Below are 27,275 nucleotides of genomic sequence, written 5' to 3' on the forward strand. Positions count from 1 at the left end.
AAAACACAAGTATCCTGCGTGAATGACTTTGCAGATCCTGGCACCTGACTCTCTCCTTGTGCAACCTGGTGAGGGGGGACATCTGTGTGTGTCACTATGGATTCGCCAATGACCAGGACTTTGGTTTTGAGGTGTTTTGTCTTAAGGGCTTGATGGATAAGACACTGATACATTTGACCGAGGGAGCATTTATTCTAGGTTCATTGTATACTTGCATCTCTCACGTATTGTATTGGTAAGTTTTAGGAGTACATGGTTTTCACTATACATGCGGCAAAAGAAACCTAGCAGTATAAAAACACAAGTACCCTTATTAAACATATTTTAGATGGTCATTGTTAGCAGCGCGATTTTGTGATCAGCAGCAACTGGACCTCTCTATGAGGGACATAGGTGCCACCCCAGAGGCTGTAATAGGCTCCCACTGCATGTGTAGTAGTGCTCCTCAATGACCCTGCTCAGTCACAATCTTGACTACTGATGGACAGGGCCAGCTGGTGCTGCGCACAAACACACAGTGCTAAAAACAACCTTCCAACTGTGCTCAATAAGGCTACTTGTGTTTATACACAGGCTTCTTCACACCCTAGTGCTATTAAGCTAGTAGCCTGATATGAACCTGTGAAGCTATGTGCCTATGTAGGCCTCATAACCTGTTGTCCCCCACATGGCCTGCTGATGTCATCTACTATAAGTTCACTTGCACTCCTATATAAATCAGACTTGAGAGATGTGGTGCTTGCATTAAGTACTCTTCTGCAGTCTGTGTACTTAGGTAGGGGTTCTGTTCTCGCTGCAGCCAGCTGTGTGTGTATGTGTGTGTGTGTGTGTGTGTGTGTGTGTGTGTGTGTGTGTGTGTGTGTGTGTGTGTGTGTGTGTGTGTGTGTGTGTGTGTGTGTGTGTGTGTGTGTGTGTAAGCTGTTGCTTGACATTACTGAGAGCACTTTTACACCAGCATGTGGGACACTGTCATCTTGACCTTAACAGGCACTGCTGATCTCATCAGCTGTATTACATTTTTGGATATGCAGTACTCCCACCAGGGCAGGGTTAGAGACTGGCTTGGGGGCCAGGCAGAAGTCACGTCATCATGTATAATAAAGTTTACAGTGATATGGCTTTTAATCTATCCACATACATCATGGCATGGTGTGTAGACCCTGTGTTATTTTTTCGAGAAAGCCCTGTGGTCTCACCAGCTGCTACACGTGTCTGGTGAGGTACATGTAAAAAAGAGCATTATGTTCTATTAGTGTTGTAATGAGGTTTGGCTGCACTGCTGTCATATAGTCCTAAGATGTCAGTTTGATGGCATGACTTACGATGCATGCAACATAGGCTTTCAGTAGCAGTGTGGACACTTGGTGGTCAAGTTCAGATTGCTATCTAAATGTGTTCCCTGTGCTTGCTGTGATGATGTGAGGTATTGCCAGCTATGCCTGGAGTAGTAGGGCAGTGGATGTGTAACATATGCCAGGACAGCTAGCTGAAATATTGTAAAGAATTATGTCAGTTGTTTATCAAACTGATTTGTACAGATGCTGGAGGTGAAAAATGTATTTGTAATGCTTGTGTTAAACGTGTATCAGCAGTGTGTCATACTGGACAGAAAAGAAATAAAAATTTATATCTGACTGTACTCTTGTAACTAAAGAAATGTGTATATGTTAACAGATGATACTGGAAGCGAAGAGGTTAATCTCGGTCCATCTAACTTTGAAAAATAGTGAAAAATTAAATTACTTAATTTAGGCCATAAAGGTTGTGCCTTACAGTTCTGATTGCAGTCAAAGGTGAAATGTCTTTGTCAGAGAATAGCTTATTAGCTCCTGTAGGAAGAGTGGAAGTTTTTATTGTTTTATAACTTCCAGAACCTACAACAGATCTTAGCAAAGCTCTGTGTATATATTATTAACACGTGTGTGAGATTTTGAGTCAGTTGCTAGGAAAGGGGATAGTATGGGAACCAGAAGTCAGATGACCAGATGTATGTGCAGATGTATGTGATGTCATTCTGTTATCCAGAACAAAAATTATGTTTTAATACTAGATGAGACTGAAGTCTCAGAGTACTCTGTGTTTGGAACCTGACAAAGAAGGAAGACCACTTACCTACTTCATCTTGCCTTGGTCTATTAAGTGACCAGGGAATAGTAATTCTTTAGATCAGCCAGGAAAATATAATGAGATTAGTTAAGTACTGTTTGTTTCTGTATCTGTGTGAATCTATTCATCTGTGTTTATATTTCCTGTGATTGAAACTCTGGTATTTATTTTAAATAAATATTTAGTATTTTCATGTTCATTTATTAGTAAATATATTTAAACTTCATTGTGGCTGGTCCTTTAGAGAATATTTTAACCTTTGAGAGTACTCGTATCTTTTCGTTGACTCTGTGGCCACTCCTGAAAGCCTTACTACATTGGTTAAACACTACCATTTGTATTAATATTAATGTCATTCAGTATAATTGAGTACCCTTATAAGAGCCTTAGAGTAGCTGGCTTTCAAGTGTCTGGTGGCAGTAACTACCTTTATAGTCTGGGCAGAAGGAGGGTATAGCTAGTAAACCTGTGCCAACCTTTCCCAGGTGTGTGTGTGTGTGTGTGTGTGTGTGTGTGTGTGTGTGTGTGTGTGTGTGTGTGTGTGTGTCTGTGTGCGTCCATGCGAGCTCATGCGCAAAGATCAAATTTTCTTACCTTCATCCTGGCCTATCACAAGGAATCTCTGTGCTGTGACAACATAACGGATCACCTGTGGCTTGACCCTACACATACACCTTTCCGATGTGGTGCAGTACACAGTTCAACACACCCTCCACACAGCCTGTGTTCCCGTACAAGGGTGTACATCAACATGCATCCACCTGAGTTGGGGGGACAGCACCTGATGCATGCATGTATAGAGACAGCCTGACTCTTCTCAACTGTGAGGCAGACCAGCATGTCATCATGGACCTCTTCTACATGTATACTAGTAATATTCCAGATGTATGCAACAGATCTGTGTGAGTTGTTACTACTACATCAAGTCTGTTACATCTGATAGATGCCTCCTAGAGGTCATCAAGGGCATGCATGATGACAACAGTATTATATTGTGGAACTTGAACATTGAAGGCATTTGACAAAAAGTCACACTATGGTATTCAGTCAACACTGTCATATGTGGCCATAAACAGCTATATCACCAAATGTTTATACCTGTGTATGTCATGTGGCATCTCACTATTTTGAAATGAGTGATGTGACATATGTCTCAGGTCCAGTAATCAGGTCAGTACATCAGGGGTGTCTGCTAGACCCTTGCCTGCTCCTTAGTTAAGTGATGGGTATCACAGATAGCATACACGTGTTGTATCTAAACAGCTACCTGATAGACTATAGCTTGTGGGCAATCATTGACTCCAACTGTGATATTGGTATAATACACACAGTATAGGCACATACCATAGATTGCTGCCACAGCCATGACAACACCTGTATTGACGAGACACATGGAGGGATGTGTTGCATCTGAAAACAGAAGCACCACCCAAGTATAATGTAGGCATCACACCCTATAGTCAGACCAATAGGTATGTGACATGTGTCCTGTGGTATAGGATAAAGTGGTACATCCACCAGCATGTGCTCATAGTGCTGAATACTCCCTTAACTGTAATGCAATTACTGGGTATGTGAAGGACATGCACATCAGAGGGCATACTAACGTCATGGTTTCCAGCCTTGATCATACTAGTAACTGAGGACATTGCACCCTTCTCCATGCATCTCCCTACAAATATTCTAGTAATGTGCAATTAAAGTGTACCACCTGTGTCACAGTGCGCTGTCACACAGCTTACTGTCCATACCTAGGTATTCTTTCTGGGGAATATATATGACTGTCTGATGGTGTGGAACACCAATCAAGATGCATGTGCGCTACCTGTTCACTTTATGCACACACTGCATACATAGGTATTTGACAACATTAATAGCATGTATAGCATTTGTGACGGTGTGAATTGTGATCTAGATATATTCCATGCACCCAAGGCAACTAGCCTGTAGTGCTCATACTGTCAAATACAGGTATAGCAGTGTCCCTCTGCAGTTCCTGGACAGTGTACATGGTTACTCTCATGGAGTGTGGATGCATCATACTAGTTGTCCAGTGTGTGCGCAGGCTCATCAGTTATCATTCCACATCACATGTGTTATGTCAGAGGCATGGGATTAATGGTGGTATTATTCAGATATTGTTCATGATTGTGGTTGGTTCTTGTAGTGTTAGCCATGATCCTTTACCTGTGGCCACCTCTCTGGAGACCTCTTTTTGGAGTACACTCATATTCAGGTAAATCATTTTACACACCTTCCCAATTGCACCCTACCTTAGTTGTATGTTAGATCCCTGATAGATGTCTTTTGCATTATTCATGTAAGGATGTTTATCTTACACACACATCCTCCTCATTGATATGTCACTGTGTACGACAGTGACAGACTACACATTTTCACTGTACAGTCCATACTGTACCATGTAGATATGTGCTTTGTGTTGCTGCTACCGCTATCTTTTATTGACATGCCCTCCTCTGCTGTACATGAGGGAGTTTCACCAGTACTCTTTCCCTGTGTTCATTCCTACAGTTCATGTGTGTGTCTGTGTTCAATACACACACTTCCACTGAGTGAGCATTTTACATGGCAATCCCATGTCCTGTTACAGCTGATTAACACAGCTTCAGTACAGAATGCCAAGATTGGAATAACACAATACTCCGCAGTGTAGGTACACTGTCCTGTACTGTGTTTGGACCATATATTTCACATTCATACCTCTCAAATGTCCAGATATATCCAGGATATCCAGATGTTTTCGTTATCAAATGTGTGGCTTTCTGCCATATTACTGGGATGATCTCTGGACTGATGTGACTCAATATTACAGACATTTGGGTGCATACCTCTCAACTGTCCTGAGCTATGCAGAATGTCCAGTTTTGTCTCACATTTGTGATCTCCCTGGCAAATCATTGGCATGTCATTGCAGAGTGCAGTCAGTAACTGATGACTGACATTTTGAGTTTCAAACTTCATGCTGTTCAGAAAGTTCATGCTGATGTACAACCCATATATTCTGTCAACTTCCTAAGTTTGTACATGGAATAGTAACAGTCTGTCCATATTTCTGCACTTTGTCCCCCCCCCCCCCATTTTTATGGCTTTGTCTACATTTCTTGCTTTAAGAGGTTGGAAGTATTACATTCAAACACATTCCCATGTGGCATCTATGCCAAATATGTCCCTATTGCTGGTTATTTGTTCTCTCATTAAGTTGTCCTCTGTGCAGATATGTTGCACTAACAGAATGACAGCTGTTTGTACAGCCATACCTCTCAACTGTATTTCTCATACAGTCGTGGTTTTCTGACAAATAATTGGTAATTAGAGGGTTGAAGTCAGAAAATAGTAACAGGAGTTTGAGTCTCAGACTTCATACACTTCAGAAAATTCATGCGAATGCAAAACCTAAGTTTGTAAGAGCAATATTTAATAAGTGTGTCCTTAGTTTTCATCCTTTGTCCCCACATTATTTATGGTTTTTGTCCATATTTCTTGCTGTAGATGTTTGTATATAGCCATCGTAAACATTGTGGCATTCTGCACAAATCCTTGGACTGCATGAGCTCTCCTTTACATGGAATTAATGTCTGTGTTCGCTTACAAGGTTTCTTGGCCAGCAATACTGTTGCGAGCAGCAAAAACTAGCTTAGGTGTGCTGCACCTCATTAATATGCATTGCACGCTGCTGCACACTGAGCACTACCACCGTAACATGTAAACTCCATGTAGGCTTAGCACAGAGCCTACACAGAGTTTACTGAATCTGCATGATTATCTTGTATTTGACTAATGTACCATTCCACTTTTCTCTGGCATGTAGTTTGAATTCTACTGCAAACTCCAGGTGAAACTGTTGTACAGAATATATGTGCACCAAGTCCTCATTAGACCAGACGTTTACAAAAAAAAATAATTTTGATTTCCAAATGGACAAAACATTTTATTTATATATATATATATATATATATATATATATATATATATATATATATATATATATATATAGGCAGCTGCAGTATATAGACACTTATCTCAGAACTGAGATGCTGTGAAGTAATTGGTGGTAAAATGACATTAAGTGTTTTTGTCCAGATATCTTAAAGAATTCTTTGAACATTGTACAGTAAACTCTCACTTAACCTGGACCCATGGGGATTGGTACATGCTGGATAACTGTAGTTTCCTGTTGCATGAGAGTTACTATAAAAAATAGGCCCGACTAATACTATACACTATACTAATTGGTTTGTTATGTTCTCAGGTTGGGGAGAGAGGGAATTTATTCCTGTCTTCCGTTTTAAAACTCTAAAACTTCAAGTTTTATGTTTCTGCAGGGGTAAAACAGAAAGTGTAACACGAGAATTGTACTGTAGTTCTTCATTTTTATTTTTTTTGCCGGTTGCTTGAGAGTGCCATTTGCTTGAGTTCCGGTTAATTGAGAGTTTACTGTATTGTGAACTGACTCAAAGATCATGTCTAAAGACATGAAACAACACTTTTGTATAAAAAAGTGGATCTTTATACATGTAAACACTTTTTTTTAATCCAAAACAAAAGGTCATTTCACACCCACTTATAAATAAAATGTTTTTAAAAATTGCTACCAAACATAGAACAGTAAATGTGCTGTCTGACAGGCACTGTTTTACATGAATAAAGTGTGTTTTGCAGTCTTTGACAAAATTTATAAAGTTTAAAAAAAATGCTTCCAAATGTGGAAGACAAAATACAGAGTCATGTTTACATCATGAATATTCATGGACGGGCAGTAGGCACTTGTGTCACTTTGGGCTCCAGCTCTAATTATACTGGATTATTGTAGATAAGTGGCAATTACATAACTAATTTATAAACGATTAGATTAACAGTTTGGCAAAAAGCTAATGATTAATTTACAAGTACTACCCATGTTAATCCTGTATAATTAGAGTTGGAACCCCAAGTGACATAAACACCTGCCTGCCTGCCCATGAATATTCATGTCGTAAACATGGCTCAGTACATCTTGTCTTCGGCATTTGGAAGCAATTCTTTAAACTTTATATTTGTTTTAAAGACTGCAAAATGCACTTTTATCATATAAAAAAGTGTTTGCATGCACAACGATGTACACAGACACTTTTTTTGTTTGAAGTAAAAATTCATTTTTTGCCTGTAAATGTGCTTTTTAGGGGGACTGATACATACATAGCCTTTGTCCATATGGCACTGCACGCATTAAGAAAAAAATAATTTTGATTTACCACCCAAGGCAATGTTTCTGTTACTGCAAATAGAGTGGTGATGGTGGATATATTCTGTGTATAAACTTTGACAGTGGACTGCTGTGTAAATCAGAATTGAAATACAATGTAATCATTTCAATATATAAGGCAGCAGTTCTTTACTGCATATAAGGTGATGTCTGTGTTCTGTAGATGGACAACAACAGTGTTATAAATTGGAACAGAGATGGAGTGAAATCCTTTGGGGCGAGATTGGCATTCTTGAGGTACTTGAGTATTTTATTAGAATTCTGATTTTTTTTTTTATTTTGAATTGCTTGAGGGAAATTACATATAGCCTCTTGCATACATCTAGACAATCAGACTTTCAAGCACTTTATTGTTACAGTGTAGCTCTTCTCCCACTTTCTGTTTGATCGTTGCTGTCAAAGCTAGGTGAAACTAATATCCATGATTTGTGTGCATCAAGTTCTCATAGGTCAGAAGTAAACATCCCATATATCTCTTCAGAAAACATTTTGTTCAGCTGTAACGTACTGCGGGTACAGTGCCATATATTCATGCATCTACAATGGTAGGGTCAGTTCAGGATTGAGCTTTACTGAAACTTCTCAGGGTAGAAGGGCTTGCCTCCCATACATGGGTGACGGGGCTTTTGGTTCATATGCTTTTACTGCCGCAGTCCGATGTATTGCATTGTACTCCATTTCATATGTGTGTGTTATGTTGGAAATTTGCTTAGTATGCAGACTACAGTAATAGCCGTAAATGCATGTTTACCAGAAAAAATAATGTTTTTTGTTCATATTCAGCATGGTGCTGCCTGGAAACCCCAGTGGTAGAACTGCAGTCTTGCTTGCTTTTTGGATCTGAATATGCTGTATGCACTGCATGGAAGTTTCATCGTACTATTGCAAATGTGGACTGAGACATGTTCTTATGTATGTACATATATTTGGTGTGTGTGCGTATATATGCATGCAACACATACATTGTTTTTGAGTTTTCATAGTCTGTCTGATTTTGTATTATAGTTCCCACAATGGGAAAAGCATATATTTAATTCCTACTCAGTATGTCAAGAATAGTGATCGCTTGCAATTCTTCTGTCTGCATATTTTACTAGAAAAAATATTTGCCTTATACAGTGGACTGGAATAACTAAATTGGTATGATGTAATTCAGCATTGTATTGCAGTGAAATTCCTTAAAGGTAAAACAGAATTATTAGGTGATTTTTTTTTTGTAGTTGATCCACAGTTGGTACTGCTCGGGGGGGGGGGGGGGTTGAGATATCTCCTTTTGTAAGGTAGCATACCCATTGTTTCACCAATGTTCACTGCCACAGTATTAAGCATTGTACTCTCTATTGTGGATGTTGTGTTGAATGCCTTCTCAGTGTGCCGAGTGCAATAGTGACCTGGAATACATTTTAGTGAGCTGTCATCACATTGTAAGCAAAATCCTGTATATTATACCACAATTTTTTTTTATTGCCCATATATACTACATAACATGCAATAGATTGCCGCAACTAAAACGTGTGGTCAAGGTTGTCAGTGTACTACTGTACTTTAATAGCTAATGAGAGAATAGTAATCTTCTTTGACTTCTGCAACTGAGCTCACAGTGGTTACTGCCATCAAGGGTTATAATGAAATCTTAGTGGGAGACTGAGACATAGGCTTTTATAATGTATAAAATATGGGTTTCATTCATAAAATCAAAAGCACGTAATACTGGCACACACAAGACTGACCGACTTTTCAACCTTTACATGTCAATCGGCTGTCTTGGCGGTTGCCCAAAATCATGGTATAGCGGGGACTGGGATTTTTGCCCTTTCCCTGCTGTGATGCAGTTTATGACTTGGTATATATAATTAACTGGCAGTGTGATGGTGCAGGGGATTCGCCCTCCCCACCCCCTACATAGTGTTTTTAATTTGATTTATTTATTTATTTTTAATTTTTTTTTGTTTTCATTGTTTGGAAGATCAACCTTTTGTGTGTTGGTATTTTTTACATTGTGAATGGAACCCATCTGTACCTATCCATTATTTAACATCTATTCACTGCTGCAGTCTGATGTTTTGCATTATACTCAGTTTTTGTTATTGATGTACTGTTAAACTTCTGAGTATGCTGAGTACAGTAATGGCATAGAATGTTTATTTTTAACTGATTGTCATTGGATTGTCATTTGAGTAATTAATCCTATATATTTTAACAGAAAAGTATATTTTTATTTGCCACGTTGTAGATAACATCCTATAGACTGGAGCAATTAAAGTGATGTAGTTAAATTCAGATTGCCCTGAAATCTCTAAGGTTGAATAGCAATCTTAGATGCTTGAAGTAGTTGAATTCACTGTTGTGACCACCTGATAGTGTCAACATGAAATCTGACCAGGGGACTGAGATGCAGCGTTTTATGTATTGGTAGCATATTAATTGTTACAGTCTGACTTTGTGCATTGTGCTGCATTTTCGTTAGGGTATTATGTTGGACTTTTTGGTGTGATGGGTAAAGTAATAATTAGTATTTCTGTGAGTTGTCATTATATCAGAATTAAAATCTTTGCTTTTCTGAATTCAGCATTTTTCTTAACTGGACTTTGTGACCCCTTCCCTAAGTTTAGACTTCTGTGCAGTGAAGTACATTACCTGAAGGTTAAGATGCCCATATGTCCTTATATTCGAATTCACCAACTTAACTGTGTTTTCTGGATATGCCTATTGACATTTATTCTGTGGCATTTGCTGTAATATTTTATATGGTTATAGAAGTATGGCTTTTTATTACTAGGTACCTCTGCGGTGGTGCAGCGGTAGCGTTGTTGCCTCACAGCAAGAGGTTCTCCCGTTCGATTCTCTGCCTTCTGTGTGGAGTCTGCATGTCCTCCCCGCAGTTGGGTGGGCATTCGAAAGACATGTGTAAATGGGCGTGCTTTTGTTGAAAGTTGAATGTCGAGCTGGCACCTCGGCATTCGTAAAAATCTACTGCCAATCATTAGCGGACCGGAGTTCCGCTGTGGCGACCCCTAACCGGGAGAAAGCCGAAAGACAAACAACAACCTCCAGTAGTCTTACATTATTATTTTGGTGACCCCACTCTGGACCTCCTGCATATCCACAAAACAAACAGCACCAGAACTACCCATTCTAAAGACTTAAACCTTGCCTGTGATATCAATAGGATGTGCTGGAGAGATAGGTATATATCCCAGAGACTACCCCGTCCATGGAACATGTGAAGCATAGTTCCTCCCTAACCATATGTGTATAGCCCTTGTGCATGCATAACTGCTTTGTATATTTAACTTTTTTGTTAACTGATTTTTTTGTCATACTTTTGAGTCAAATGTTTTTAATTTCTGTAAACTGTTTCTGTATGGAGCTTTTCTCCTCGGGTCTCCACTGGAGATGGGTCACAAGCCCAGCTGGACCAACCCAGTTAACAAATGTCAATAAATAAATAAAAACCCAGTTCAAGTGTAACTTGGACATTTAGATGGGAAACCGGAAATTCATCCCTGGTTTGGCACCTGTCCCTCTAATAGACACAGGTAATCTGTAAATGGTTCATCTCCCAGGCCCATGCTTACACTTATCAAGGGTATCAGAACTTGTCAGAGATTTGTTATGCATGACTAGGCTTAAAAAGGCCCTTGCAGTCGTTAGCATAGTAATCACCTATGAACTTATTAGCCATGTATGTCATACAGTTTTAGATTGACAAACTGTGAGTATATCAATTAGAACTAAACATACTTTTTTTCTCAAAAATTAATGTATTCTGTTGATTTATATCTTGAAGCAAAAAATGAACATAATCTAATGGCAGTTGTCAGTATAAGCTTTTAAGCTGGGCAAAACACAGTGAACACATGACTGATCAGCAGTCCTGTCCAGAAATTTTTCTTAAAAATAACTAATGCAGTAGTTAGAGGTATGTTGCTGTCTGAAGTTAGGCTTAAGGGGCAATTGTGTGGAAAGTGGTCTTTTACTGAGGTTTTAAAATGCTTTTGCTTTTAAAGGTAAACGTAAGGTATAGCTTGTTTAACTGCATTATTTTTTTTTTCAGCCGGAGATCTTCTTTGATGTCCTAAGTTCCAAGACCTGGGACGAGGTGCTAACGGCTTCTCAGAAGGAGCATCTTAGGAAATTTCTACCACACTTCTCCGAGACTAATTTAGAGCAGCAAAACCAAACAATTGCAGCACTCTTCAGCGGAGAAAATTTTCGGTTTGGCAACCCCTTGCAAGTGGCACAGAAGCTCTTTAGAGGTTAGATATGCATGAGTACATCCCCCCTCCCAATGAGCATGCTTTTAAGAAATCCTGCAGGTGACTAAAATGGCAGTTATGGTGTGTTTATTTTATTTATTTATTTATTTTTTTACTGTGCTTTGTTTGTACTTGCCATTTAAACAGAGCCTTCCATACCATGGTTTCTTAATGAAACCCTACATTTGCTCAGGGCATGCACAAGTGGTTTGTTCTCCTTTGTGGAGACCAGGGAAACAATGGCACTGTAATGTCTGAGGGTGAGAAGGGTGTCCTGCTGACATCTGCCTCTGGCAGAAGTGAAGTGGTGGTTCATCACTGCCTCCCATTATATGCCCCACCCACAGGGTGGTACTGGACATGTGCTAAGGTTGGTAGTTATGGATAAAACACTCCATTATCAGCAGTATTATGCTCTGAGATGCCTCAGTCTCCTTGCCCTTCATGAACATCGTCAGAGCAAGTCCTAAGGAAGTGGGATTGTTTAGTAGTCCCAAAAATAAAGGAGTGAAACTGGAACATAAGTATGTGATGCTGTTTATTTATATTTTCAGTGTTGTACATTGCTTAAGCCTTTATATATTTTTTCATTTTAATGCTGAATTTATTTTAAATGACTTGGGAGTGTTCAGGTTCATGTCTCTAAATTTATGCTTTTCACTTTCTTGGCTTCATCTAAGCACTTTGACATTACAGACATTAGCAGATATACCATTTAACAAGATCATAAAGATAAATAGAAGTACTGATTTTTGTGGTAGATAAGAACTGCTTTGACCCACTTATTTTTCTAATTTTCCATGTCAACAGTAAGCAGCAGATTGTGCTTAAAATGTTTTCACACTCATAACTGTGTGCATGTTTTTTCACCACTACCTCCATTTCTCTCTTCATCCATTTGTTTCCTGTCCTACCTACTCTAACACCTCACATCTCTGTACAAAGGGAAATTCCTCTTTTTGCCTATGTAATCAAATGTAGCAGTCTAGTATATGGTGGCAGTCTATTATAGGTGAGGGGATTGCATTCTTAGCTTTTTTGTTCCCCAGTCTGCTATTTATTTTAACCACGTTTCATGCAAATGTTGGCCCTGTTTGCATTCCCACATTCTCTTTGCCACGTTAAGATGTACCGTCTCTGGTTATAGCACTTGTTATAAAGGTAATCTTCAGAGACATGCTTTTCCATTGAAACTATGTGGGAAAAATTAATAGAATTTATAGACTATACACTTTTAAGATGCCCCATGATGTCATTACCAGGAAGTATAAATCAAGCTTTTTTTTTTACTTTATTTTGGTTCTGAAAAAGTCCAAGTTGATGTAAATGGATGAAACCACTAAACCAATTTTAAAATGGTCTTTTTTGTCAAACTTTAAAGCTCTCCTGCCTTTCCTGTAGTTGACGTAGCGATAGTTGGTTTTGGAGGAAAAATTAATAGACCTTGAAGCTAGGGAGGTAAGCATGCATACCTTTACTTCCCCTTACTTAATAAACTTCCTTTTATGTCTCTAAATAAAATCGTGGCCTATTTTTATGTACTTTCCAATCTCTTCGAGGCACATTCCCTATGCCTTCTTTCTTCCAGACTGTTAATATGCAGCTTCTCTGATATGCCTGTATAATGCTTCTGGAGAAGGTTTTATACTCCATCCACATTTTACATTTTTTTTTTTTGCATGCGACTCCCACAGGCACTAGATCTTGTAATCATTCCTGGGAGAAATTTTGTATGTATCCCTAACATCTTATCTGCCATGTGAGTCAGAGTGCAGAATTCCGTGCTTGCTGTTAAGGTCTTCATGTGCATTATATGTGTTCTTTCACATCTGTCTGCACTACCTGGTAATATCAAGGAATGCCTTAGTATTCCTTGTGTAAGGTCATCTTCTCTCGTCTCTTTCAGGATGCACTCTGGTAGGAGTTGTCCTGGTTAGGTCTGTCCTCTTATGTGATGGACAAACTGATTTCAGCTGATATTTCCATTCATTGCTAGGACCTCAAGTCAAATCCAGTCTGTCAGCTATGCACTCAGAGGTAGTCTCAGCAGTGCAAGGAAGGAGATATGTATAATTTTTCTTGTACTTTGAACTGTTCTTGCCCTGTCTATATGCTTGCGATGTTAATATCTCCATAACTGCACACTTGTTGCTTTCCCACTCTGGAATGTGGGTATATAGCTTTAAATGCTAACAAACTAGGCACAAGAAGTTGATGTCAGGATGTGCAATTTTCTTCTAGACCATATGCTCAGTATCTCTTGTCTTTTTATGTGCCATCCATCCATCGTGGTACCAGAAGTAAAGAAATAATTGCAGAACTGAAGAAATATAGTTGTTTGGAGGATTTTTTGTTTGGAAGTAGAGTGGTACAATTTGTTGTAAAAACTGACCCAGCTGCAGCCACCAGGATTTTTTTGCATTGAAATTTTTCAGAAAATGGGAAATTTTCGTTTCAGAAAATTCAGTTATTCCACAGTTTAAGTGGATTATCTGAGAAGCCAGTTTATTCATCACTTTGCACTGATTTAGCTAAAAAGCCTCAAATGTTAGTGTGCTGTATATTTACATGCCACTGGTGAAAAAAAAAACTTTGAAAATGCTTTCTTTTCATCTTCCTTGAAGAAAAGAAAGGTAAAATAGTTTCACTTTAAAGAGACATTTGGGAAATGTGAACCTTAAAAGAATTTTCCAGTTGTCTTTTACAAGGACAAAGAATGTGACTGAGCTGAAGAGGAGAGCAAGACACTGAATTTGGTGATGGGTATGATTTCAGTTGAGTTTGTGGCATAAGAGATGAAATGAGGGTAAGATTATTACAAGGGAACAGACTTCACATTGTCAAAATCTTGTATGTGTGTGTAGATTATGGGGAATTATCAGAACACATTTAAAACACTTGAGGAAAAGGATATATGCAAGATAAAGTGCGAGTCACGTAATTCAGCTAAAATGAGTAATAATGCAAAGAAGCATTCCACGTATACGTGGGTGCTTAAAATTCACGCTTCATATGGTAAGTTTGACTATTTTGGGAATCATTACTGTTCTTTTAATCAGTTCTGCAGAATATTTGTTAGAAGTGGGTATTAGCAGAGGTGTGTAAAACCAATTGTTTTCAAAAATTGTGCATGTTAAAGTCAAAATCTGTAACTGAGCAGTTTCAACAAAGTTCATACTGTGAAAGTGGTAATATTTGATGCAGAGAACTTTGGAAGTCATTCAGAAGCATTGAGACAGTAATACATATCAAAGTTTTTGGAAGAAATTGCTGAGAATTAGCTAGCAAAATGTGGGAGTTAAACTTGACACAAGTGCAGCAAATAGTATTTTGTTTGACTATGCTTTTAAAGCAGTGAGGCTGTTTGGCACTGAGCAGAGAATAGCAGGCGAAGCTGCTTATGCTCCAATTCAGTAGCAGCTAGAACCAAAATATTCTGGCCACCACATGTAGCCCTTGGATCAAAAACTGCTTATATGAATACACACTGATTAATGTTCAGTAGGAGGAGTGAGGTTTAATAGACGGTAGGAGTTGAACAATTTATGTAATGTTGGATTGAATGATAGTTATGAAGGAAGAAAGCAAATATGTGACGTATAATATATTTAGATAAAAAATGTTAATATTGTTTTTCTTTTCTTTTCTTTATTATTTGTTTGCGTACCCAAGTCTTAAGTGATAATTTAATGAAGGTGTTTATAAATACCGCTGACGTGAAATTAATTTCTTATTTTTAAGTGTTCTTTTTTCAAATTGTAGCACTTAGAAGGAAATTCTTCTAATAGATATATTTTTTGGCATGTGAAAACTAAAGGTGATAGGGACTGTTTACTTAGACAAATTCATGTTGGAAATCTGCCAGTATGCCAGTATAATCACATAGTTGCAGAAACCTCTTGTGTGGTGTAGAGTCATAGCACTGATATTGTGCATAGATTTGCTGATTTATTGACAGGCTTATGTAAGCTTCTACTACATGACTGATGCATGCACCCAGGAAAATACCATTAGCTTTCAGGAGCAGACCAGGCTAGTAACTAAAGTAAATGAAAGCTTAGGCATCATTAAGTACCATTTCATCATGGTGGGGAACAGGGTGCATATTATAGTTTCTGTTGTAATGCAAGCCAGAATTTTTATTTGCTTTATAATATCTGAAGGAAGTGATTTAAACAGGGGCATTAGCTATTACTTCAGTTAAAGATGTCAGATGGCTAAATTCTTTTTAAAGCCAGATGCAAACTCAGGTCTGTAGCACTTAATGCTAGATGAAAAAGAGGACTTCTGGTGTAGTAGTGATTCATTAACACCAGAATGTTCACCCGTCTATTGAAATCAAAACTTCAAGGTATAAAGCATCTGGTGATACATGCATTAACAAGGAAGTGAATATCAGAAGCTCCTTGCTCATGATGGAGGGGGATAACTGCTTAGCATATGTGAGAAAGCAGCTTAGTATCTGGATGGGTCTGTTGGAGTCTAAGATTTTTCTAGTTAGATCACATAGAGAGCAAGCCCCCTGCAGATTAAGGATACATTTTCTTCAGACCATCCTTGTCAAATGAATCTCTGCTGATAACACCAGGATATATGTTGATAGTGATTTGTCTGGCCATGAGAAACAAAAGAAATAAATTAATCTCTTATCTTCTATCAATGTCACAAACAAGGGCTGTTAATTCAAATTGCTATATTCTGTCAATCTAAAAATGTTCTTCCCAACAGGGACAGAAACCTTTTTTGGATTACAAACAAGTACATATAGAAATGGATGGCTACCTCTGATAACAGGCAGATACAGAAAGCCAAGCTGTTAATTCAAAGAATGGGTCACAAGCAGAGCATAGGTCAAGAGGAAAGAAAATACCAGTTAAATATTTTCCATTTTTAAACAGAAGCTGGAAGAAAAGTTGAGTTATGAAACAAGGTGTTCCCATATTAGTAATCTCAGACAAAGCTGTTGTTGCCTCAGTTCAGCAGAGACTTGAGGACTTGTTGGAAGAGTAGGTATTCTAGTATAGCCTTTTTATAATGACCTCCCCAGTGTTTAGTTCATTTGTCCTGGACTTAAATAGTCCTCATGGTCAAAAGAAGGTTTTGAACACCAGGGAAGTAGGATGTTGGGCATTGTTTTACAATAGTAGCCCCTCCCCTCCAATACACAGTAGGAAGGGCCGCCCAAACCCCGCCCAACAGGCTTTCCACATGAATAAACATGAAAATGATGAGGAAGTCTACATGAATATTCTTTCGTTATTATCGGCATTCATTATTAAACTTTTTGTTATGGCAATATTTACAATTTCACCTTGTTTGCGCATCCTTTAACTCCTATTATTCTGTCTACGGTTATCGTGCAGAAACTGCTGAGGCATACCCTCAAACAACTGCCATTTTTAAATCAAAATTGAGCATTACCTCTCTTAGAACTGGTGATTATTATAGAGAAAGTGATGAATGTCACGTAATAAATGAGGATAGTAATTAAAGATTTTTAAGTGCGAATGTAAACTTCATAAAATATGCAGTAAGCTGTAGTAATCCACATCTCGCCTGCAACTGTGTACTTGTAGTGGAATTAAAAAGAATGTCATTATGCTTGTCAATTTATTATTGCCTAATATTCTCTTTAAGGTATTGAGGAACAGACCAAAAGAATGATGCAAATACCTAAAACATTACTTGAGAAATCATACTACAGAAGTGTAAATATCACAGCATCGGGTCAGACGCAGCAGCACTTTAATGTTCACAACAAACGATCATGACGTACTAAGCACAGTATAGTCAGCATAGTGGGTTAGGGCATGTACTTCATAACAAAAGCAAAAATACATAGCAAAGGTAACTGGGACAAATCTTAAACCATGGAGGAAAAACTAACTTGAACCTGTCAAAATGCGTTTTTTAAAAAAGTGAAATTAACCTTGCCTACAAAATCGAGTCTTTTACTTTAAATATCTTTTATAAGAGGGACTGCTCAGAGTGTATTACTTTCTTCTTTATATCTTTTTTACACTGTTTTTTTATGTTGTCACTGCCTAACGGGCTGTTTTTTAAGTTATATTTGATTTTCTCATTATTGTTCTCCCTGCATCTGATGCAATAGTTTTCTATTTCCCTTCCTGCAATGTTTAAAATATAAACGTAACATAATTTGAATCTGATCTTTTCAACCTCTTGCTTCAAGAGTTTGTGGCAAAGACATCCATGTATCCATGTAGCTCACAAATACTATTTTATTTTCCTGTGCATTTTGCAGGGGGGGGGGGGGGGCGCGCAAGGAAACTTAACTTCCGATTGATGAGTGCAACTCATCCAAAGCAAGATTTTTTTTTTCTTGCTTGCATACCTAGTTTGTACATAGTTAGGATCTAGTTTTTAATGTTACTTGGTTATGCATGCTTTGCTTTTAAAACGAGCACTTGCTTTAATTTGGTGCATCGTTTGGAAAGTGCTTTCCTATTTTTGACAAGAGTAAGATATCTTCATTTAGTGTTTTTTTTTTTTAATGAATATTAACCTTTTTGTTTTAGAATATAAATAACTTAGTGGATGACGCTAAGCTCAACAGAACATTAGCTCATACTAGACTTTTTAAGCCCCACTTCATAATGCTTTTAGAGACTCGCATATCAGATTAAGAGCATCATAGATTAGCAGATTGGGATTCAGCAAGGGTTCTGCTTTTTTTTATTTTAGGGTTCCAGAAAAGGGGAAGTGAGAGTTTATATTGAAAAGTGGAACCCATTTATGGTCAAGGAAGATTAGAGAGAGCCATTGGGCAGGTAAGTCTGTATGAAATGGCTCTTCATGGGATGAAACGAATGCTAGTCTCCATTTATGTGCCTCTTAAATACAGCTGGCAGAATACAAGAGCAATGCTTAATGAAATCCTTAGTTTTTATCAGAGCATATTAACTGTCACGAGATTCTAGAATCTAGTAGTGGAATGAGATGATGTAAGTAGGGGTTTCTGGAGAGGGCAGACTCTTAATGAATGATTGTAAAATGTTTGGTTTGTTAAATGTAGCTAGAAAGGTCTCCTCGGGGAAAGATTTTAGGTTTTCCTCACATAGGCACTAGGCATGAGTGAGACTTGACAGGGTGTATATTATATTGTTTGCATGTATGTATGTAGTTATTTATTTATAGTTTGACATTGTTTACCGGGAAAGTCCAACTGGACACAAGTGCCCTTTTTGAGTGGAGGCCCACATAGACAAGCTCCAGGGTATCATTTAATGCAATCAGTAGTTACAAAAAAAGTTTTATAATGCAGTTTCTATGAATGTCTGGCATAATAGGCAGTATAGTAAAATGTTTATTGATATTCACAAACGTTAAATGTACGAGCTTTGTACTGAGACTTTACAGGTAGAAGAATGGTGTATAACATAGGCAGAAGTAATTTAAGACATGCAATAGAGTGAGATTTAGAGGAGATGAACACATTTGAGAGGTAACAGAAGTAGTGATGGAACAGTAATTTGGTTATGCAAATAGAAGTACATATAGTAGTTTTAGGAATACAATAACATTTACGAAGGTACCACCATCCTAGAAATGCACTTTAATATCCCCACTTATAAAACCTGGCAAGGACTCAACACAATGTTCTTAGTATAGACCAATTTCATTATTGAATGTAGATTATAAATTCATGGCAATCTGTGCCTCTAGAATAAAACAATTTCTTCCAAAGCTGATAAACAGTAGTTAGACTGTGTTTATAATGAACAAGAACACCTATCAAGAGAATACTGTCAATAATTGATTATACTAATAAGTCAAAAATGAACTAACTTTGGTTAGTCTGGATATCAGTAGTGCATTTGATTCAGTTAATTGAGGGTACTTACTATTAGTACTGGAGGAATGTAATTTTTCAAACAATTTCTTACAATTAATCAAATTTCTCCATGAAGACCCCTTTACTTTAAGATAGGTTCATATGCTTCCTAATTTATCATGATTACTAAAGGTATTAAACAGGGTTGCCCCTTGCCCCCATTGCTTTTTGCTGTAGTTATGGAACTTTTTGCAAATTATATAAGATGAAATAACATCAAAGACGTACTAATAAATAATGGTTTAATCCCCAAAATACATTTCATTGCAGATGACATCCTATTAACTTTGATTGCAGTTCTTCACTTATTACAGTATTAAAAACAGTAGAAGTATTCCAGAAGAAACTGGGACTCGGTGTTAATGAGAATAAGATTAAGATACTACTTGTTAATTATAATATTAATAAAACAGATAAAACATTATATAAATATATTGTAAAAGATGGCAAAATCACTAACCTAGGGATAATATTATCTGGTAATATTAAAGATATAACAATCCTTAATTAAAATAATAACTTAAATTCCATAAAACAAACTTAATAAATGGAGTAATGTTTTCACTATGGAAGATAGACTCTTCTTAATTAAAATTATTATCCTTCCTAAAACTTCTATATATAATGCAGTCTTTATCCCTCCCACTCCCCCAAAAAAAATGAGTATAATTAGTTGTTTCTGAGATTTTTATGGTTTCTTAATAAGCCTAGGTTGGCTTTAAACCATCACATCAGAGACTGGACATCAGGTAGTATTGGTCTTCCAGATTTAGAATTGTATTCCTTATCCTCAGTTGTTAAGATAATAATTTATTGGTTAAATAACAATTATAATGCCAAATGGAAAGATGTATTCAGGGAGGTATTTGGTGCAAATACAATAATTTAAAATCATATCATACTAAAATAGCTACTAATAAATTTTATTGGTTAGTAAAGACCATTTTATAGAAAACAAAAACAAACCAGTTAACTTTTATTATATTAATACAATAATCGTCTCCTTTAAAAAATTCATTTTCAGGAACCCCGAATATAACGCATGGGTTTTCATTGTATTTCCAATTGCCTACACTCAAAATAGTATTAATATATTTAATTTAACAATGAGTACATTTAAAGATAAAAACCTGTTATAATGGTATCAATTACTAGACAAAAGGAAGTTACAAAATGTTGACCATATCATTAGTACGTTTGAGTTAAGCAAAGATGTGGTTAGAAATACAAAATTGTAGACAATTGGTTGAATATAAGATTAATCTAATGCAACCAATAGTTAGAATTTTTCCCCACATTCATTGATATACTCATGATTCTAATGCACCAGAATAAGAATATAATTGGAAAGGGACTTCTATCAAAAATATGTAAGGTGCGTAAGAAATCAGCAATGTGTCACAAAGAAAGCTGTTGGGATTATGTTAGACTTAGTAATAACTCCCCAAGTGAAGATGATAAAAACTAATACTCCAGTCTTTAAAACAAACTACTACTTCACTAACATGGAGGATATTCTATTGGAAGTTCTTACATCGAATGTTTGTCACACCACATAATGTTGAATTGATGTTTGATAAAGACATAGGATTCTGGAGTTGTAAACTAAATGTTAAAGCTGACTGGCAGCATATAGTTTACAATTGTATAAAACTTATTGGGATAATATGAATTCTGTCTTGCAGCCTGTTTTTAATGATAAATTTATGATGACCAAATATCTTATTTTTTTTAAAACACCTATTCCCACTTGTGTCACAAAAATAAAATACCTTCTTTTATGGTGCATTTTAACGTTAGCAAGAAAAGTCATCATCAAGAAATGGAAGAATCAGACGACTACTGTTATGAAGGAATTTGTACTCTTGCCACTGAAGTTTGTCATCTTGAACTTATTGTGATCAAGACCAAGGATATCTAGAATCACCCCTTCCTGTAATATATGGTTGAAATTCAAAGAACTGCTGGATAACGGACTTTAATAATTAACTAACAGCTACTCATCACATTTCTTTTTTCTGTTTTAAAAGCTTTGTTTTATAGCAGACACCATTGTAAATAGTTATTTAGTTGTTTATACTCATCTAAAAGAACTAATATTTGTTTTATAGTATTTCTGTTATCATATATTAATGTTTTGTTAAAATTTTCAATAAAACAATTGAGAGAGACAAAAAAGAAATACAATAAAATGAAGTAGTGTTGTCGCCTCACAGTAAGATGTTGTCCTGTTCGATTCTCAGCTAGAGCATCTTCTGTGTGGAGACATACATGAATGAGTGTACCTTCGTTGAAGGTTGTGCGTCAGGACCGGCAACTCGGCACGTAAAAATGTACTGCCAATCATTAGCAGACCAGAGTTCCGCTGTGGTGACCCCTAACCGGGAAAAGCCAAAAGACAACAACAGCAACATTAGAAGGGCATAAGCAGGTTAAATGATTTAATGCTTTAAAGGAAGGTATAAGAACGGTGATGAAGGGTGTTGGAGAGATATGTCTCGGATGAGGACCAGGGACAAAGTCAAGAGGCAGAGAAGTCGTCTTTTAGTAATGGTTTGAAAAGACCGTGTGTGAATTACCATGTCAATCAGGTCTATTTTTTCCAAGTTCTAACTACACAGCAGTGCTTTGTGGTTTGTAGATGGTGAGCAGTTATTCATTATTTAACCAAAGGGGTGATTTGGAAGACAGTATTGGTGTAGGGGTCTAATTGCTGGGCAGGAGGATGAGGTATGGATGATTTTATGGGTTAAGGTAAGTTGAGTATAAGATAGGTAGTGAGGAAGCTCTAGCCAGTTAAGTGTTTTTAGTGCTAAACAGTGGTGGGTCCATTAAGGTTTGTTGCAAGCAAATCTGGCAACTTTTAAGTGAGGCTTTTAGAATGGTCATGATGGGGGTCTCCCTATAGGAGAGAGGGTAAGAGGTAAATGGTAGTTGGAGTTACCTTGGCAGAGTCTGTAAGGAATTTCTTTACTTTAGGTGGGGTGCCTAATGACGCATGTCTCGTGTATTCAAATGAGACACTGAGGCACGGTATGGGTTCAAGTAAATTATTGTACATTAAACACATTAGGAGCTGTAACTGGAGCATGTACTTTGAACTTCATATGCTTATTGTCTGAATTATTGTGTCTAGCACACTCACATGTGCTTCTCCATTCAATCTTGCACTTACACTGAATGACTATACAAAATGGCACTGATCTCGCATGTGCTCTCTGACTACAGTGGCTGACTAGGTACAATATACACACTGATCTACATCCTCCGTTTTTAATTTTGTTTGACATGCAAAATTGGAGGACAAAGACATTTTGAGTGCTAAACATTATATCAACATCTTAAACAAAACTGAGCTAAAGTCCAAGTTGCTATGTATTTTGGATTTGGTCTGGAAGTTCTACCCAATCTGGTAACATAGAAACTTTGACTGAGTTTAGCAATAGGGACAGTACCTGGGGATTCTTTCACAACTGGAACTTCAGGGATTACCTCAAAATTATTTGAAGGAAGCTCACTGTCCTTTTGAATTCAAACAGGTGTAGAGTCACTGCTAATTAGAGTCATCAGCACATGTGCTGCATCACTGTTTTGGAGACAGGTAACACGTCTTTAATTCCACCTGTAATCCATTCCTTCTGATTTATATGATGTAAGATCTCGGTTCTTCACAAATATTCTTCATGATTCCGACTTGATCATGTCCTTTAGATTCCCACTCTGTCATATCCTTTATATGTTTGCATTCTCACAGCTTCTCCTTGTAGTAATGGTCTAAGGGATTTAATGGTCTTATCGTAGTACAACTTTTGTGATTGACATTTTCTTGAAGGTTGAGCCTTGATCTCTCTGTTGTTCTTTGCCTTTGGTACTAACAATTGTTTACTGATTGGCAGCGGTGTTCTAGTCTGTCTGGAAATTTATCTCTGAGCAGGCAAACCAAGCAATTTGTGTCAAGGAATGTTTGAGACTGAGTAAGCTAAGGAAAACATCTGTACCACCTCTCTTGGATTTCTCCAACAAACGTTTTGCACTTTGAACTGTGTATGTTGCTTTACTCTACCCCCCGGCCAAAATCCGAGAAAAATGCATCCATACCCAGATGCTAAAATATCTCCTAGACAGCAACATCCTGTTACCTACTCAGCATGGTTTCAGACCTGCCCATAGTACCACTACAGTCCTCCTCTGCTTCACAGACACAGTAAACCGTCTCAAAAATGAAGGCCTGCAGGTGTTAACTCTTTTTTTGGATATGTCCAAAGCATTTGACACAGTCTTGCACCAAATCCTGCTAAACAAACTAAACCAATATCACCTATCAAATTCCACTCTTACCTGGTTCCAAAACTGATTAACTGACCGGTACCAAGCTGTGAAATAGGATAATTCTCTCTCTCCTCAGCTGCCCATGACTATAGGAGTCCCACAGGGTTCTATCTTAGGACCACTACTATTCACAATCTTCACAAATGACCTCCATACCCCCACACAGCATGCATCTATCATTCAGTATGCAGATGACACTACCTTAATCTGTGCTGCACAAAACATTCCCACCCTCCTGCAAACAACTCAACTAGCATTCTCTGACGTTGAAAACTGCCTAACCAAAGCCCAACTTATCCTCAATCCAAAGAAAACTCAGCTTATGATTATAACCAGTTCTAACAAAAACACTGATAACAGTCAATTCATTATCTACTCCACAAAAGCTACTCCAGTCGCTCCAGTGGCACAGGCTAAGCTATTGGGAATAACCGTAAGACTCCCACCTAAACTCTGATAGTCATCTCAACTTAACTATTAAAAAAGTACATGCCAAACTGGGATCACTCTACTGTGTCAAACCATTTCTTACCAACAACACAAGATCAGCCATTGCTCACTCCCAACTTCTATCCACCCTACTCTGTGCATCTCCCATTCTGACTAATCTCATCAAAACTGAACTAAGCAAAATGGAAACCTGCTGTAACAAAATTGCCCGCTTTGCTGCAAATTGCTCACATAGAACTCATCACTGTACTGCTTTGAGACAGTTCCACTGGCTTGAACTGCCCAACCTCCTAACCTACAATCAGCTCTGCCTCTGTCATTCTATCTATTATCTCCCCAATAAGTGTCTTGCCCTGAAAAGCCTAGTACAATGTCACTCAGCCAAAAGGCCTCTTAGGTCATCAAGTAAACTACTACTAGAAGTCACTAACAGCTACAGTAGCTTTGGAGATGCACTATATAGTAGTTCAGTGGCCAAAAAATGGAACTCTGTCCCCACTAGCGTTCAAAACACATCATCCAAAGCCTCCTTTAAAGACCTCATCAGGCAACATCTCAAGCAAAGTTGGCAGTGCCAAGATTGCTCCCCAGGCTAGTGAAAGTGGATAAGGTACACATAGTAAACCTAGAGTACTTGATTAAGATTGAAAACTATTCTCACAAACACTGGCTAATCTACAATGTATGTACTGTACCTTTGTACTATGTATGTATTCTACCTATGTCCAAATTTCAGCTGTACGCCACAAATCTATTAAGTACCTTTATTTTTAAATTAATATTTTTTGTTTGTTCTCTCCACTGTAACTGTTGATGTGCTGCATACCACTGTAAAAACATGTCTTTTGTAATTTGTGTGTATACTGATGGTGGTGCTGCGATAGCGTTGTCGCCTCACAGTAAGACGTTGTCCTGTTCGATTCTCAGCTATAGCGTCTTCTGTGTGGAAACATGTGTGTATGGGCATACCTTCATTGAAGGTTGTGTGTCAGGGCTGGCAACTCTGCATATAAATATCTACTGCCAATCATTAGTGGACCGGAGTTCCGCTGTGGCGACCCCTAACCGGGGAAAAAGCCGTAAGACACAACAACAACTGATCATGTCTAAATGTGTCTGTAATTTTTCTATGTGGAGCTTTTCTCCCCGGGCCTCTGCTGAAAAAGGGCCTTTTTGGCTCAGTCAGACACCCCCGGTTAACAAATGTAAAATAAATAAAATCAATTTTCAGCTAACCCATTGGATTGTGGACACTCAGGACTACTGGTAATATGGATACTATCAAATTTCTTGAACTGCTCACTTATAAACTGTGCACCATTGTCAGACATGACTGTGCGGACTACCATGGACAGAAAAATATCTCTTCAATTTTGTAATGACTGTGCTGGACATCAAGTTAGGAAGTAGGTTAATTTCAAACCAAAGTAATGTTGACCATTCCATTCAAAAACATCTGTAGCAGCTGTCGACCATGGTCATTCAGGAATTTGTTGTAGCTGAAGTGATTCTTTTTGTTGATGCTGTTTGGTAATGTTGCAAATTGAATGTGCTAGAATTTCCTTTTCTATATCTTTATACATAAAAGGCCACAATATAATGCCTCTTGCCCTTCTTTTGATTAAATCCGTACCTGAGTGACGACAATGAAAGATTTTGATATATTCCTGTTGTAATGCTTTAGGAATTATCACTTTTAGACATTTCAGGATGATTCCATCATCCATCATAACTTCATCTCAGTAAGGAAAATATTGCTGAATGTCAAGTGGTAAACTGGTTTGTTGTGTCAGCCATCCTTGACTGATAACATTTTTCAGCTTCTGGAGAATTGGATCTGAAGCTGTATGACTTTATCAAGGCGTGATGACAAAAAATTCTGACTTCCATGACTTCGAAGTCTGTTTCATTTTCATGTTGCTCTGTCATTTGTCTGGGTGCGCATGACAAAGCATTAGCAAGGCACAAGTATTTGCCTTTTTTGTGAACAATATTGAAGTTGTACTTTTGCAATTTTAATATCATGTTTTGCAATTGTGCTGGAGTGGTGTATGCTTTGGCTTTTTCGAAATTGTCACAAGTGGTTGATGATCAGTCTCTCTTTGGATAGGTCTACCATAAATGTAATCCACAAAATAGGCAGAGGCATTATAAAATTGAGGGATGAGGCTATGGGTGAAATAACCTATAATCCAAAGCATACAGAAAAGATATGCAGCTTTTATCAAGGATTGTATAGAGCCTAGGAAATGAATGTAGATTCAAATCAGAGAACTAGGGATTTTCTCTCAGATCTGATACTTTCCATTTTGTCCAGCAGTCAAGCCAGTACCTTCATGTGTGTCCTATAAGAGCAGATGTGGTTAGGACCTGTCTAGCAAACTGCCATAGAGGATATCCTCAGGCCCTAATGGGTTTCAGCAGAGATCTGGAAAAAGGGGAGATTAGCTAGTGGATTCTTGGGTGGCTTTGTTTAGAAGTTCTCAGATCTAAACAAGTCCCTGCATCATGGAAAGAGGCAATAGTGATAGTTATTCTTAGAGGGAAAGGATCCCTATGAACCTACATCATGTAGGCCGATCTCCATTTTAACTCAAGATAAGTTGTTCACTACCATTCTAGTCAAATGCTTGGCTAAGTACTTGTCTCACCTAATGGACTTTGATTGGTGTGGCTTTGTGCCAGGGTGTCAGTCTTTATATCATAAAAATTCTCAAAATATTTGTAAAAGAGGAACTGAATGTACATATTTCCCCTCCTTCTAGTTAGTTAATCTTTTTGGTTTTCACAGAGAGAACTGTTTGCAAAGGGTCGCTTTAGTGGCAGAGTTACCAGAGGGGCCATAGGTTGTTGTGGTTTGCTATCACTCCTTTTTGTTCTGGGCTGTGGGTGATGTGAATGCTTACATACAAGCACAGGTTCTGCGGGGTAATTTCTTTGGAACTTGGGTACTTGGGAAACAAAAACGTGTTTCAATTCTTGCATTTCCTTGCTCTTTTCCTGCAATGATTTG

General features: G+C 37.7%; 1 protein-coding gene across 1 annotated transcript in view; it reads left to right on the top strand.

The window, feature by feature from the left end:
* NFRKB (nuclear factor related to kappaB binding protein) overlaps nt 1-27,275 on the top strand; it is a gene marked incomplete in the record, with an annotated part of 1,477,031 nt that overhangs the window by 66,678 nt on the left and 1,383,078 nt on the right. Inside the window, 1 exon segment of the mRNA XM_044081086.1 lies at nt 11,427-11,628. Coding sequence (XP_043937021.1) covers nt 11,427-11,628 — 202 coding nt within the window.

Source organism: Protopterus annectens, chromosome 8.part0, assembly GCF_019279795.1.
Source record: "Protopterus annectens isolate FY-2018-M chromosome 8.part0, PAN1.0, whole genome shotgun sequence".
NCBI classification, from domain to species: Eukaryota; Metazoa; Chordata; order Ceratodontiformes; family Protopteridae; genus Protopterus; species Protopterus annectens.